Source organism: Chelonoidis abingdonii, chromosome 1 (assembly GCF_003597395.2).
Source record: "Chelonoidis abingdonii isolate Lonesome George chromosome 1, CheloAbing_2.0, whole genome shotgun sequence".
Lineage (NCBI taxonomy): Eukaryota > Metazoa > Chordata > Testudines > Testudinidae > Chelonoidis > Chelonoidis abingdonii.
In genome coordinates, this window is record NC_133769.1 from 129,797,753 (window position 1) to 129,811,230 (window position 13,478).

A 13,478-nucleotide genomic window follows, 5' to 3' on the forward strand; every position below is an offset into this window, starting at 1 on the left:
TGTTGTATTTAGTTATCATAGTTATATCACCTTTATATATATATATATAATATATATATTAATATATATATATATATTATATCTATATCTATATCTCTATCTATCTATCTATCTTATCTATCTATCTATACTTATGCGTTATTTTCTTTGCTAGCCTAGTTAGTCTTTAACCATAGTTAGCAGGGTTCGGGGAGTAGCCCCTCCCCGCAACCGGTGCCAGAGCCCATGGCGGCTCACCGATTCTTAGTCCGTGCTTGGCAGGCCTCCAGCCGTAGCTGACAGGAGATCCACACGGTCCTGTTTACGGTGCCTTGGGGATCGTATTTCACAGCTAAGTGCCGCCCATTGCAGGCGTTTAAGCCGAGAAAAAATTGAGCGGCACTGTTCTTTTCCCTCACCTCTGCACCGAGCGCTGGCTACTCGCGGACAGAAGCGCCTCTCGGCACCGGACCCCGCCGGCACCGGCCGTTACCGCACCAACGTCGAACTCGGCATGGGGTGGAGAAAGCACGACTCCTCCTGCCAGTGCCCGACAGCTCCCCGGCACGCGCTGTGTTGAGCTCCCTGCTCCTGCTGGCTTCTGTGCCAACTGCACGCAGCCAGAGAGCTTGTTTACGTCGGATCGCCAGGCACCAATACCTGCAGAGGCACTGAGGACGCCGGCACGCTTGATTCCGATCCCACAAGGGCCGTTGAATCCAGTGCCTGACCGCCCCGGCACGCGCCCTGGTTGAGCTTCCTGCTCCTGCTGCTTCCATACCAACTGCACCGCAGCTAGAGAGCTCGCCTAAATCGGATCGCCTGGCACCGACACCTGCCGCGGCACCGATAACGTCACGCACCGTCGATCTGGTCCCACAAGGGGCCGTTGAATCCAGTGCCTGACCGGCTCCCCGGCACGCGCCGTGGTTGAGCTTCCCTGCTCCTGCTCCGCGTTCCCGCTAACGGCACCGCAGCCAGAGCTCATCTAAGACACATCGCTGCGGACCGACGCCTGCCGCGGCACTACAACGTCGGCACCGTCGATCCCGTCCACAAGGGCCGTCGAATCCAGATGCCTGACTGCTCCCCGGTGGCACACCGTGGTCGAGCTTCCTGCTTCTACTGCTCCCGTGCAAACTGCACCGCGGACAGAGAGCCTGTCTAAGCCGGATCCCCGGCACCCGACACCTGCTGAGGCACCGGCGACGTCAGCAACGTCGATCTCGTCCCACAAGGGCCGTCGAATCCGGTGCCTGACAGCTCCCCGGTACACACTGTGATCGAGCTTACTGTTCCCTCCACGCCGGAGACATTTCCACACGACGAGGGATCTCGTTGCCGTGACAGAGTGGATGCCTGCCTGAACCCCGGCACCGTCGGTGCGGGTAATACAGTCTTTTGCAAGCCGCCTTGATACAACCATCCTCTGTCAGCACAAGCAGAGCGGCACGTTCATGATCACGGTCCCGCAGACGGTCCAAGTTCCGTCGGCACTCCTGCTTCCGACGCCACTTGCAGTCCCGATGCTGCTTCCTCGGTCACCGGTCGCACTCGCCGCACAGGTCGGTGTCCCATTCACCGACCCGATAATCCCAGCACCGTTCCGGCTCCCAGCACCGCTACAGGCACTGTGACTCCTGTAGCGCTCCCAACCTTCGAGATCTCGGTCGACTCCCAGCACCGCTCTGGTCGCAGGTCCAAATCTCGTTCCAGGTACCAGTGCGCCTTGGTGTACCCGTCCCAGGTGCCAGATTGGCAAGGTCTGTAGGTCAGACTCTCTGCCCATGATCTTTCAGCACCTCCATGGCATCAGACACGCATCAGTGTCTTCCCACGCGGACAGCTCTTATGCTCAGGACCGTGATTCTGGTGTGGCCACCAACAACCTGAGAGCCCATCAGGCTCTCCTATGGAGGGTAGCGCTCAATGCGGACCTCCAGCTGCAGAGGTCCGGAGGTAGGGGACCTTGGTAGTGGACAATTCTATCGCCGGTTGTTCCCGTTAGAGGGGCCCTACCCGTTTATTCGAACCCATACTAGGCGAATGCCGATAACTCTGTGGAGGGTACGGACTACTGGTCTGTCCGTCCTCCTCCTGCGCACTAGTCATTCAGTTGGTCAAGAAAAAGGGAACGGCATGGCCAACAGGCGCCAGCCCCGAAATCGAAGGGGCTAGGCGAATGACCTACTCAGCGCCACAAGGTGTATTCTGTGAGGCTCTTTTATAGCCCTGCGTGGCAAATCAATAAGCCCTGCTTAGCCCTATAATCATAACACCTGGATAAAGGGGATAATATTATGGAGCTTCTCCATCAAGACTCCGCCAAGAGTTCACTGCCCTCTTGAAGGAAGGGAAAAAGGCGGCTAGAGCTTCTCTCAGGCCTCGTTACCATGAGGAGCATCTCATGGCTTCCGGTTTCAAACTCCGGCCTTTCACAACTTACCATTTGTTGGTAAAGGCCTCTTTTGCGGTGAAATCAACCCAGGCTACAAAGCCTGGAGGGCAACAAGGTCCTAATGAGCTCTCTCTCGCATGCATATGCTGACGACCTAACGCAGGCCTTTCCGTCCCAGCCACACCACCACACTCTGTGCCTAGCCACAGATCAGGCTTTGGCAGTCGGCGCGACTGAGGTGGTCGCAGACGACGTCAGGACCTAGAGGGCCAAGATCGAGGCCCCTCACAATCACGATCGGGGACCAAAGACGAACTTTTCATAAGGTGCACCCAAGGGCGGCGTACCGGTTACACAAGCGGCTTACCCCACTCCTACTTCCTCTTGGCGTGGTCCCAGTTACTTCAGTTTGCGATCCCCTGCACAGGGTGGAGTTTGGGTGCCACCTCCAATTTGTTCCAACCCTGTCCCTCTTCAGGGACTCCTCTCGGCGTAATTCCTCTTACAAGAGGCGCAGACGCCGATGGACGAAGGGGGCAACTATTCCCTAATCCCGACTCGTACAGGGTCTCAGAGACCTATCCTACTCTACGAGACTCAACCAGTTTATGTTAAAGGTTGAAGTTCCGCATGGCATCCCGGGGAACCATTATCCTGTCCTTAGATCCTGGAGGCTGGTTGCCGCCTCAAATATGAAGGATGAATACTTCACATTGCCATCTTCCCTCCGCACAGGAGATACCGCTTTCTAGCAACCGTTGGTACTTCCAGTTTACGGTCCTGCTGTTTGGCCCTTGCTACAGCCCCACAGAGCATTAACCGAGTGTGTGGACCGTAGTCGCCACCCACCTCCGCCGACGTCGGATATGCGTTTCCGTATCTGGCGTATTGGCTTATCTGAGGAGACTCCAAGACACAAGTCACTCAGCAAGAAGACCAGTGTGGCATCGTCAAGGACCTATTCACATGTCTAGGCCTGTATGTTTCACTACGGAAACATCCACTCTGGTTCCCACTTGTCTCGGCTCTCCCGGGTCCCACGGCTTCTTGCTAGTTTGTAACCAAACACGCTAAGCTTTGCCTCTGTCATCTCCAAGTTTGGCTCAAATCGAACGCGGCGGGCGTACCGCCGGATAGGGCCCAATGGTCACCATAGTCACATTCCTGAGCATCCTAGGCTCCCTAGAAGCGTGGCTAACTCCCTCCCTGGTGTGAGGAAGGGATGCGGCTCTATCCGCCCCAGCCCTCACTGTCACCTGACGACGATGGAGGCGTCATCTCTCAGCTCAGGTTGCTCACCTCAGTAACCTTCGAGTTAAGGCCTTTGGTCTTCTCAGCGGGGGCGTTTGGCATTCCACATCAGTGTTCAAAGATGAGAGCAGTCTGCCTGGCGTGCCAGGGGTTCCAGCAGCAGCTGCGAGGCCGTAGCGTCTCAGTGTTTACAGCCAGCACAACGCCATGTACTACATAGACAACCTGGGAGGGACATGTCTCCCACCTCTCCTTTTGTCAGGAGTCCGGTCATCTCTGGGACTTTTGCATAGCCCACTCGATAAATCTGAGTAGCATCCTTCTCCTTGGCAATTCGACTTAGCAGGGTTTCCTGTCTCATGAGTGTCCGCCTGCGCCTGACCTACGTGATGCATTTTGTGTGCCAGAAGTGGGGGTTTTTTCCCCCACATTATGGACCTGTTCGCTTACCGCGAGAACGGAAATGTCGAGGTCCTGCTCCTTCTAAGGTCTCTCCCCGGGACCGATCTCGGACACTGTCTTCATGCCGTGGAAGGCCAACACCTTTATGCCTTCCCGCCGTTCCCCCGGCTCATTGGGTCCTGCCTCAAACTTCGCAGGAGCAGAGCGCGCATCATCATGATCCCTCCAGCGTGTTCCAGGCAGCACTAATACGCCACGTGCTCTCGGCCTGTCAATAGCCTGCCCAATTACCCTGCCACTCCACCCAGACCTCGTACCTCAGGACCACGGCAGACTTCGCTGCCTGGACTGCAGTTTCTTCACCTCACGGTGTGGCTCCTAACGTGACTATCAGGGTGGCAGGATGCCTTCCACCTGGTCAAGTACCTGGCCAGGTGGAAGTGTCTCTCCTACAGGTGCGAAACGCCTTAAATCTTACTCCTGCTGGGGTCTCGATCCCCTCTATTTTGGACTACCCTCCGGCCTGCAACAGCAGGGCCGGGCCTAGTGGTGTTCGCCAAAGGTACACTTGGCAGCCATCTCTACCTTCCTCCAGGCTAAGGTGGTCGTTTTCTGTGTTACTCACACTCTATGGTTTCGGGGTTCTCAAGGGCTTGGAGCGCATATCACCCTTAGGTACGCCGCCCAGCCCCAACCTGGGACCTCAACCTGGGTTTAACCAGACTTATGTCTCCTCCATTCGACCGTTAGCAAACCTGCTCGCTGCTATACCTGTCTTGGAAGACAGCTTTCCTCGTAGCCATTACATCGGCCAGACGAGTCTTCGAGCTCAGGGCTCTTATGGTGGTTCCACATACTTTATGTTTACAAAGACAAGTGCAGTTACGTCCACACCCAGCTTTCCTCCCTAAGGTGGTTTCGGCCTTTCATGTTACCACACTCAACGTGACGGGGACAACAGTTGCACTCCCTGGACATCTGTAGAGCGCTCGCTTTATGTTGAGCGGACAAAACCATTTTGTAACACGCCCCAACTCTCGGTCGCAGTAGCAGTCCGAAGGAAAGGCCTACCTGTTTCCTCTCAGTGGATCTCATCTTGGGTGATAACGTGCACCCGCACTTGTTATGATTGGCTCACATTTCCCAAGCCACATCACCATGCGTTCTACCAGGGCTCAGGCTTCATCTGCCGCCTTGCTAACTCGTGTACCTACCCACGAGATCTATCGCGCAGCTCCATGGTCCTCGGTCCATACCCTTGCTTTGCATTATTGCTCTGGTTCAACAGTCAAGAGATACTGCAGCCTTTGGCTCCGCAGTTTACATTCTGCCATTTTTCACTCCCGACCCACCGCCTACATAAGGCTTGGGAATCACTAACTGGATGGATATGAGCAAGCACTCGAAGAAGAAAAGACGGTTACTCACCTTTGTAAACTGTTGTTCTTCGAGATGTGTTGCTCATATCCATTCCATACACCCGCCCTCCTTCCCCACTGTCAGAGTAGCTGGCAAGAAGGAACTGAGGAGCGGTTGGGTCGGCAGGGTTATATATCAGGCACCATAGTGGCGCCACTCCAGGGGGCGACCTGCCGGCCCACCGAATGTTGCTAGGGTAAAAGTTTCTCCGACGAACGTGCACGCGGCGCACGCACACCTAACTGGAATGGATATGAGCAACACATCTCGAAGAACAACAGTTACAAAGGTGAGTAACCGTCTTTTTCTTCTAGAGCTTAGAAATGAAGTGTCATCGCACAATGCTATACTGTCTAACAATGCTATCGCACCTCAACAGTTTTCACCCTGATTTGAAAGACTCTCGTGCTTTAGAATTAGTGCAATAAAAAAGATATGGCTCTGTATGTAGATTTCCATTTGAGTCTGTCTGTATTGATTTTGCACAGAAAAGAAGAAGAATGAGCCAGTGGTTAGGGTGCTCACCTAGCACTTTGGAGACCTAGGTTCAATTCCCTGCTACTGTATGTGACCTTGAGCAAGTCTCTTAACCGCACTGTGCTTCAGTTCTCCATCTATAACACGGAGATATTTCCCCACTTCATATAGGTGTTGTGAGGCTACTGTGGTAATGGGGCTGTATAAGCACTTGAGATAGATAGAACTTGCAATGGAAACTGTTGATCAAACATCAAATATTTTCACCATTTTGATTTCAGAAAACTAAAGAGAGATACCAGTTATGTTACACTGATTTACAAAATAGCAGCAAAGGCTATAAACATTTGTTTTTCACATTATTCACACACCATGTAATTTAAAAGAAAGCCCTTCCCTTTAGCAGCCAAGAAGAGTTTACCTGGGAAACTCTTGGACTTGTTTGGCTTGTCTTTTTCTCACTTGTCTGTGAGGTAGATCCCGTTTACTTCTGCTAAATTCCAGTGAACGCTAGAACAATATTATGTAAACACCGTCAATGGCTAAGCTTTGGCCTGGTGCTTAGAATCCAGCAGAGCTGGGATGAGCAGAGATACCGGCAGGTTATTCTGCATCAGGAATCCTTCCAGCCCAGGAGTACACATGATGGACAGCTGCAGCGTACTCTGGGGCACGCTTCCTGCTCCTCTGAGAATGCTGACCCTGGTGCCAGGTATTGATCGCTTGCGTATAAGACAGACATTCTTTCCTTCCTGGGAAAGTGATACATGCTTCTAGGCACCTTGGTGTACCAGGGAGATATTGCCATGGTAAGAAGAAACACACCCTCTGCCACAACACTTCAGTATAGCAAATGGCAGGATTTACCCCAATTTCTTGAGGGCTTAAACTTTAACTGCTTAATATTTCTTTAATTTTAAACTGAGTGGTCCTCCATTATATTTTGTATGTTGTACTGCAGTTTGCAAGAGTACAACAGGATGTCTGATTCTTGAAGCGTGCTTGGCGTTGCAGGGCTATTCTGCTGACTCATGCAGATGGTCATTGGACTCAGCTTGGGGAATTTCTTTTAGTAGGTATTAAGAAGACAAAAAGAAGGAAAGAAACAGGACCTGATCCAAAGACTGCTGAAGTCAACTTAATTCTGATATTGTAAAATGCTTTGAAATAACTATAAGCATGAAAGATCTGTGTGAATTAAATCAGATTCTGTTCTCTGTTAAGATAGTGTACGTTTTTCTGGTGGAATTGTTATGAAAAAGAGGTCTCTGATTCATTCCTGCTGTGTTTTCAGTTTCTGGGCTCCTGGGTAGCAGCTACATTATTTTTTCTTCAAACTGAGGCAACTTCTTAAAGGAATGTATTCACAGTACAAGGTTTTGCTTACACAGTAAAATATGTCTGAGGTTGTGAAGAGATGCTCTGTATCGTGTGTGTGTGTGTGTGTGTGTGTGTGTGTGTTTTTAATTACTCTATATGTACTAACATGCAGCATGTTGCTTGTAAGCAATGATAACATTTGAAATAATTCATTTTCTTTCACCTCAGATGGGATATTTTGTAGCTGTTTTTGTTTTTTCACTTGGTGAGCTTCCTGAGGCACTCATCTCTTCACCAGTGTGTCTCAGAATGGTACTGTGTCATGCAGATATTTTTAAAATGCTGAATGTGCAATAAGTGATTTTGTGCAATTGGGTCACGGAGGACCAATTTCTTCCTTCTTGTCTTTAAGTCCCCACACGTTCCTTGTGCTGAAAAGGTAGTCCAGCGTCTTTTCTTTATATTGTAACTCTTTTATAGGCTAGGAAAATGTTAGGAGTAAAATCTGTTTTTAAACTGCAAATTAACAACATTATATAATTTTTATCCATAATAAATATTTGGATTGGTATCTAAAATCTGGTCTCTTTACAGGCTGCATAATGAATTGAGCCTTAAAGCTGAATACATTTAGGTTCTGTCTATTGCTACAAAATTAGAGTCAATGTGTTTTGGTGATTGCTATGTGCTTTAGCTTTAACGAAATGCTTATTTACTTTTCATATGATAGTTTGCTGAGTCATCTCAAGACCCATATGTAAATTTGTGGTAGAGCTCATCCTTGAATCAAGGGATCATGGGTGCTTGAGAAAAGTGACAGATGCTATTTAAAATAAATTGAAGAGATGCTAATTTTAAATTAATATATTATCTTAAAGCTAACAGGAGCAGTGCTTTTGGTGGGGGCTTGTAGAGCACAGTCTCTGTATTTTCCTTTATTGCTTCCTCTTAGGTTAATCAAAGTCTGCATGCCTTCCTCTGAAGCATGGGGCCAGGGCCGGCGCTTCCATTTAGGCAACCTAGGCAATCACCTAGGGCGCCAGGATTATTGAGGGGCAGCATTTTGCTGGGAGGGCGGCAGGTGGCTCCAGCTGACCTGCCGCAGGCATTCCTGCAGACGGTCCGCTGGTCCTGCAGTTCCAGTGGACCTCCCTCAGGCACGCCTGCGGCTGCTCCACTAGAGCCACGGGACCAGTGGACCCTCTGCAGGAACGCCTGCGGCAGGTCCACCGGAGCTGCGGGAGCAGCGCGTGGGGCAGCGAAATAACTGTGCACCTAGGGCGCCAAAAACACTGGCGCCGGTCCTACATGGGGCACAGGTCACTTGCTGGAGGATTCTCTGCACCTTGAGGTCTTTAAACCACAATTTGAGGACTTCAATAACTCAGGCATAGGTTAGGGATTTGTTACAGGAGTGGGTGGGTGAGATTCTGGGGCCTGCGTTGTGCAGGAGGTCGGACTAGATGGTCATAATGGTCCCTTCTCACCTTATAGTCTGAGTCTATGAAAGTGCTGCCTAGTTGGCCAAAATCTCTGCTACTGTCATTTGCACTCAGTAGAGTTACAGCAACAGAGAATTTGGGTCTGTGTGGCCAGATCCTCAGTTGGTGAAAATCAGCATAGCTCCAGTGACCACAGGCTACACCAGGTGAGGATCTAGCCTATCATTTTTATATTTTAAACTTTTTTTCTTGAAGTGACCAGCAATATTGCATGTACCTGGAGTTTCTAGGATTCAATTATTTTGGAGTTTTATTGATGAAAAATGCTAACAATATGATAGCATATAAACAACACTTTATTTCTTTTTCAGACTAATGGACATATATCTGGTAATGGAGATATATATCAAGAAAGGCTAGCACGTCTGGAAAATGACAAGGAATCTCTTGTTCTGCAAGTAAGTCATTTCCAAAGTTAGGTTTTTTTCCTCTAACAAATTTTTTCCTCTAACAAATTTATTTGGGCATAAGTTTTCGTGGGCTAGAACCCACTTCATTAGATGCATGAAGTGAAAAATACAGGACCAGGTATAAATACATGAAAGGATGGGGGTTGCCTGACCAAGTGTGAGGTCAGTCTAATGAGATAAATCTATTAACAGCAAGATACTAAGGGAGGAAAAATAACTTTTGAAGTGGTAATGAGAGTGGCCCATTACAGAAAGTTGACAAGAAGGTGTGAGTAACAGTAGTATTGGTGAAATTAGGTTTAGGTTTTGTAATGACCCAGCCACTCCCAGTCTTTATTCAGGCCTAATCTGATGGTATCCAATTTGCAAATTAATTCCAGTTCCGCAGCTTCACGTTGGAATCCGTTTTTGAAGGGTTTTGGTTGAAGAATTGCCCTCAGTAGCTATGAGATACAGGGAAGGTCCTCTCATGGATCAGTAACTGGTTGAAAGATAGGAAACAATGAGTAGGAATAAATGATCAGTTTTCACAATGGGGAGAGGTAAGCAGCGGGGTCCTCAAGGATCTGTACTGGGACTTGTGCTATTCAACATATTCATTAATTATCTGGAAAACGGCTAAACAGTGAAGTGGCAAAGTTTGCAGATGATGCAAAATTATTCAAGATAGTCTAAGTCCTGAGAAGACTGGAAGGAGTTAGAGATATCGCAAAACTGGGTGACTAGGTGACAGAATGGTTGATGAAATTAAATGCTGATAAATGCACGTTGGAAAACATAGTCCCAGTTATGCCTATACAATGATGGGCTCTAAATTAGCTGTCACCATCTAAGGAATAGCTCTTGGAGTCACCATGAATAGTTCTTTGAAAACGTCTGCTCAGTGGTCAGCAGAAATCAAAAAGGCTAATGGCATATTAGGAACTATTAGGAAAGGGATAAAAAATATGACAGAAAATGTCATATGCCACTCTATAAATCCCATGATGCACTCATATCTTGAATACTGCATGCAGTTCTGGTCATCCCATCTCAAAAAGGATATAATGAAACTGGAAATGGTTCAGAGAAGGGCAAAAATGATGATCAGGGATCTGGAACGGCTTCCATATGAGGAAAGACTAAAAAGATTAGGGCTGTTCAGCTTAGAAAAGAGACAATTAAGGGGGGAATATGATAGAGGTCTATAAAATCATGAATGGTGTGGGGGGAAAATGAGTAGAGAAGTGTTACCCTTTCACACAATACAAAAAACAGGGGTCACCTGATGAAATTAATAGGTAGCAGGTTTAATACAAACCAAAGGAAGTACTTTTCATACAACACATAGTTAACCCATGGAACTCATTGCCATGGGATGTTGTGATGGCCAAAAGTATAACTGGGTTCAGAAAAGATAAGTTCGTGGAGGATAGGTCCATGAATGTCTGTTAGTCAAGATGGACAGGGATGCAACACCAGGCTCGGGATGAGCCTAAACCTCTGGCTACCGGGAGTGGAAGACAAGCGTGAATCCACTCCATCATTGCCCTGTTCTTTATACTCCCCCTGAAGCTCTGGTATGGGCCATTGTCAGAGACAGCCTACTGGGCAAGATGGACCATGGTCTGACTCTCCATGAAGACTCTTATGTTCCTCCTCTGCACATATAACATAACAATTGTAGAACACCTCTTATGTCCTGTAACTGCAGAGATTGCCTCTTATTATTTATTCCTTGCCCTGCAGGGTGATAGGTGCTATGTAAATTTGAGGTAGTTACGGATTTTCATATTTCTGTACTCTACAGGTAAGCGTACTTACTGACCAGGTGGAAGCACAAGGAGAAAAGATTCGAGATTTAGAGTTCTGCCTAGAGGAGCACAGGGAGAAGCTGAATGCCACAGAAGAGATGCTGCAGCAGGTATTGCGAGGAAGCCAGAGTAATTTCATTTCTCTCATTGTCCGTGCTTAGTAGATTTGTGTTGTAGCACTAAATACTGTTTTGTCTGCTTCCATCAGACTAGTGTGTTTAGGACAAAATTTTGGAACTCATGGTGTCACATGACGAAGTGATAACTTTCTTGTTTACAGTTCTATTGTATTTGTTAAAATTGTTCTCTTTCTGAGTCATGTCCGCCCTATCCCACAGAGTAAGGATCTAGTCCTACTCTCACTGGAGTCCCTGCACTGACTTCTAAGGGAGTTGAATTGAGTCCCTAGGTAGGATGGGTGTTATTTCTTAGCTCTAATTCAGGGGTAGGCAACCTATTGCATGCGTGCCAAAGGCGGCAAGTGAGCTGATTTTCAGTGGCACTCACACTGACCGGGTCCTGGCCACCAGTCCGGGGGGCTCTGCATTTTAATTTAATTTCAAATGAAGCTTCTTAAACATTTTAAAAACCTTATTTACTTTACATACATCAATAGTTTAGTTATATATTATAGACTTATAGAAAGACCTTCTAAAAACGTTAAAATATATTACTGGCACGCGAAACCTTAATTTAGAGTGACTAAATGAAGACTCGGCACACCACTTCTGAAAGATTGCTGATCCCTGCTCTAGTTTATTGTAACTCTACTTGCTGCCCTTGGCAACTGCGACAACTGGCAGGTTTGTTGGGGCAGCTCTTCCTGGGTCTCAGAGCAATCACCCCACCACCCATGATCCTGGATGCATCCAAGTTAACTGCATCTGACCCACGGCCACCAATTGTTCAAGGATCATCTCTCTCAATGGCTGCTGAGTGGCAGAACTGGCAGGCTTAGCGCAAACTGACTTGCACAGGACCTGGGGGTGTCCATTATTCACGTCCTTTTCCTAATGGTGTGGAATTGGGCATTCCAGGGAAAAATCCCTAGATAATCTAAGGTTAGAAGTTGAGTACTGATTGGAGAGACAGGCAGCAGTCAAGAGAGGCATTCAGTTAACCAGGTTAACTATGGCTAGTATCCTTTGGCCTGATAGATTGGAGGAGGAGTCCTGCCTTTCTATCTAAGAGGCCTCCAGATGCAGGAAGGCCACTTTCCTGCTCTCTCTTTCTTGGGGCCTATCTTAATGTGGTGCTAAGCATGTAATTTTTCCTCCTCAGAAGAATAACTCTGTTCCTCTTCATCTTGAATCAGGAACTCCTGAGTAGAACATCCCTTGAAAATCAGAAATTGAACCTTATGGCAGAAATTTCCAATTTGAAGCTAAAGCTAACGGCTGTAGAGAAGGACCAATTAGACTACGAAGACAGATACGGAGACACAGAGGTGAGTAAAGCAGATGAACTGATCCTCAGAGCTTCATGTGGTTTCACGTTACCTGAGACTTTCTCTCAGTTTTACAAAAATAACTTTCCAAATTCAAGTCATTCTGAATCAGAAAGAAATAGGATTCAAGATGGACTGGCTCATGGAGGGGAATGAACAGGTACATTGGCTTGCTATGTTCCAAACTAGCAGGTCACACTCTTTGAGAGCAAGGCTCGTGTATGTCACGGCAGATATTCAAGCATGCTCTTATAATGAAAGACTTTGCACTCATGTTCGGTGAGAGCCAGAAAACATCTCTGAGAGTTCTTTTAAATATCACTCATTTGACAAACCACAGTGTAAATCCTGTCCCTATTGAAGTCAATGGGAGGTTTGCCATTGACTTCAGTGGGGCCGGCTTTTCACCCAGAGTCTGAGATGTGTCTCAGATGTCCAAAATGCCAGCAGATATTCACTTAGGTCTGGATTCTGCCAGACTTTTATATGGGTGCACAAGGATGGGAGGCAGAGGGAGATGAATGTACAGAGCTCTCCCCCACTGAACAGCTTGAATCAGGGGCAGGCAGAATTGCAATCCATGGCTCAACTTCCTCTGGCTGCTCAGAAGTGGCAACTTGAAAATGAATGTGCTGCCTCTGTGTTCCAGAGAGCTGTTGGCCTTCTCTTCACTGCAAAATCTGTACCATTTTTGAACACAGAATCCCCAGAACACAGAGCTCCCAGTAGGGGGCAGGGAGGGGCCAGCCCTGCACTTCCCTCTAGGCTAACACAGTCAAGCCCATAATGAGCCCAACAAATGTGTGCGTTAATTTCTTTTCGGAAGATGGTGCTCTCTGGTGAGATTCATCAGCGGGTAAACCATTCAGCATCCCACTTGGTATGCACAGTACATTCACTTTTTTTGTTTTAATTTTTAAAATGACTCTTTTACGGTGGCTTTCTGTTACAAGGCTCAAACTGGCCAGCCCAGTTCTGCATGGTAACAGGAAGGGTTAATTGAGCCACCATGTAGTGATGAGCTATACAGTACCATGCCAACAATCTTCTGGTGCCTGCACAACTTACTGCAGATCATTT

At 47.9% G+C, this 13,478-nt stretch overlaps 1 protein-coding gene across 11 annotated transcripts in view; it reads left to right on the forward strand.

The window, feature by feature from the left end:
* PPFIBP1 (PPFIA binding protein 1) overlaps positions 1–13,478 on the forward strand; it is a 191,680-nt gene that overhangs the window by 116,043 nt on the left and 62,159 nt on the right. For all 11 annotated transcript variants that reach the window (XM_032775923.2, XM_032775922.2, XM_032775924.2 and 8 more), the window contains 3 exons: positions 9,060–9,146; positions 10,948–11,061; positions 12,267–12,398. In XM_032775923.2, coding sequence (XP_032631814.1) covers positions 9,060–9,146; positions 10,948–11,061; positions 12,267–12,398 — 333 coding nt within the window. The remainder of the gene's footprint in view (positions 1–9,059; positions 9,147–10,947; positions 11,062–12,266; positions 12,399–13,478) is intronic.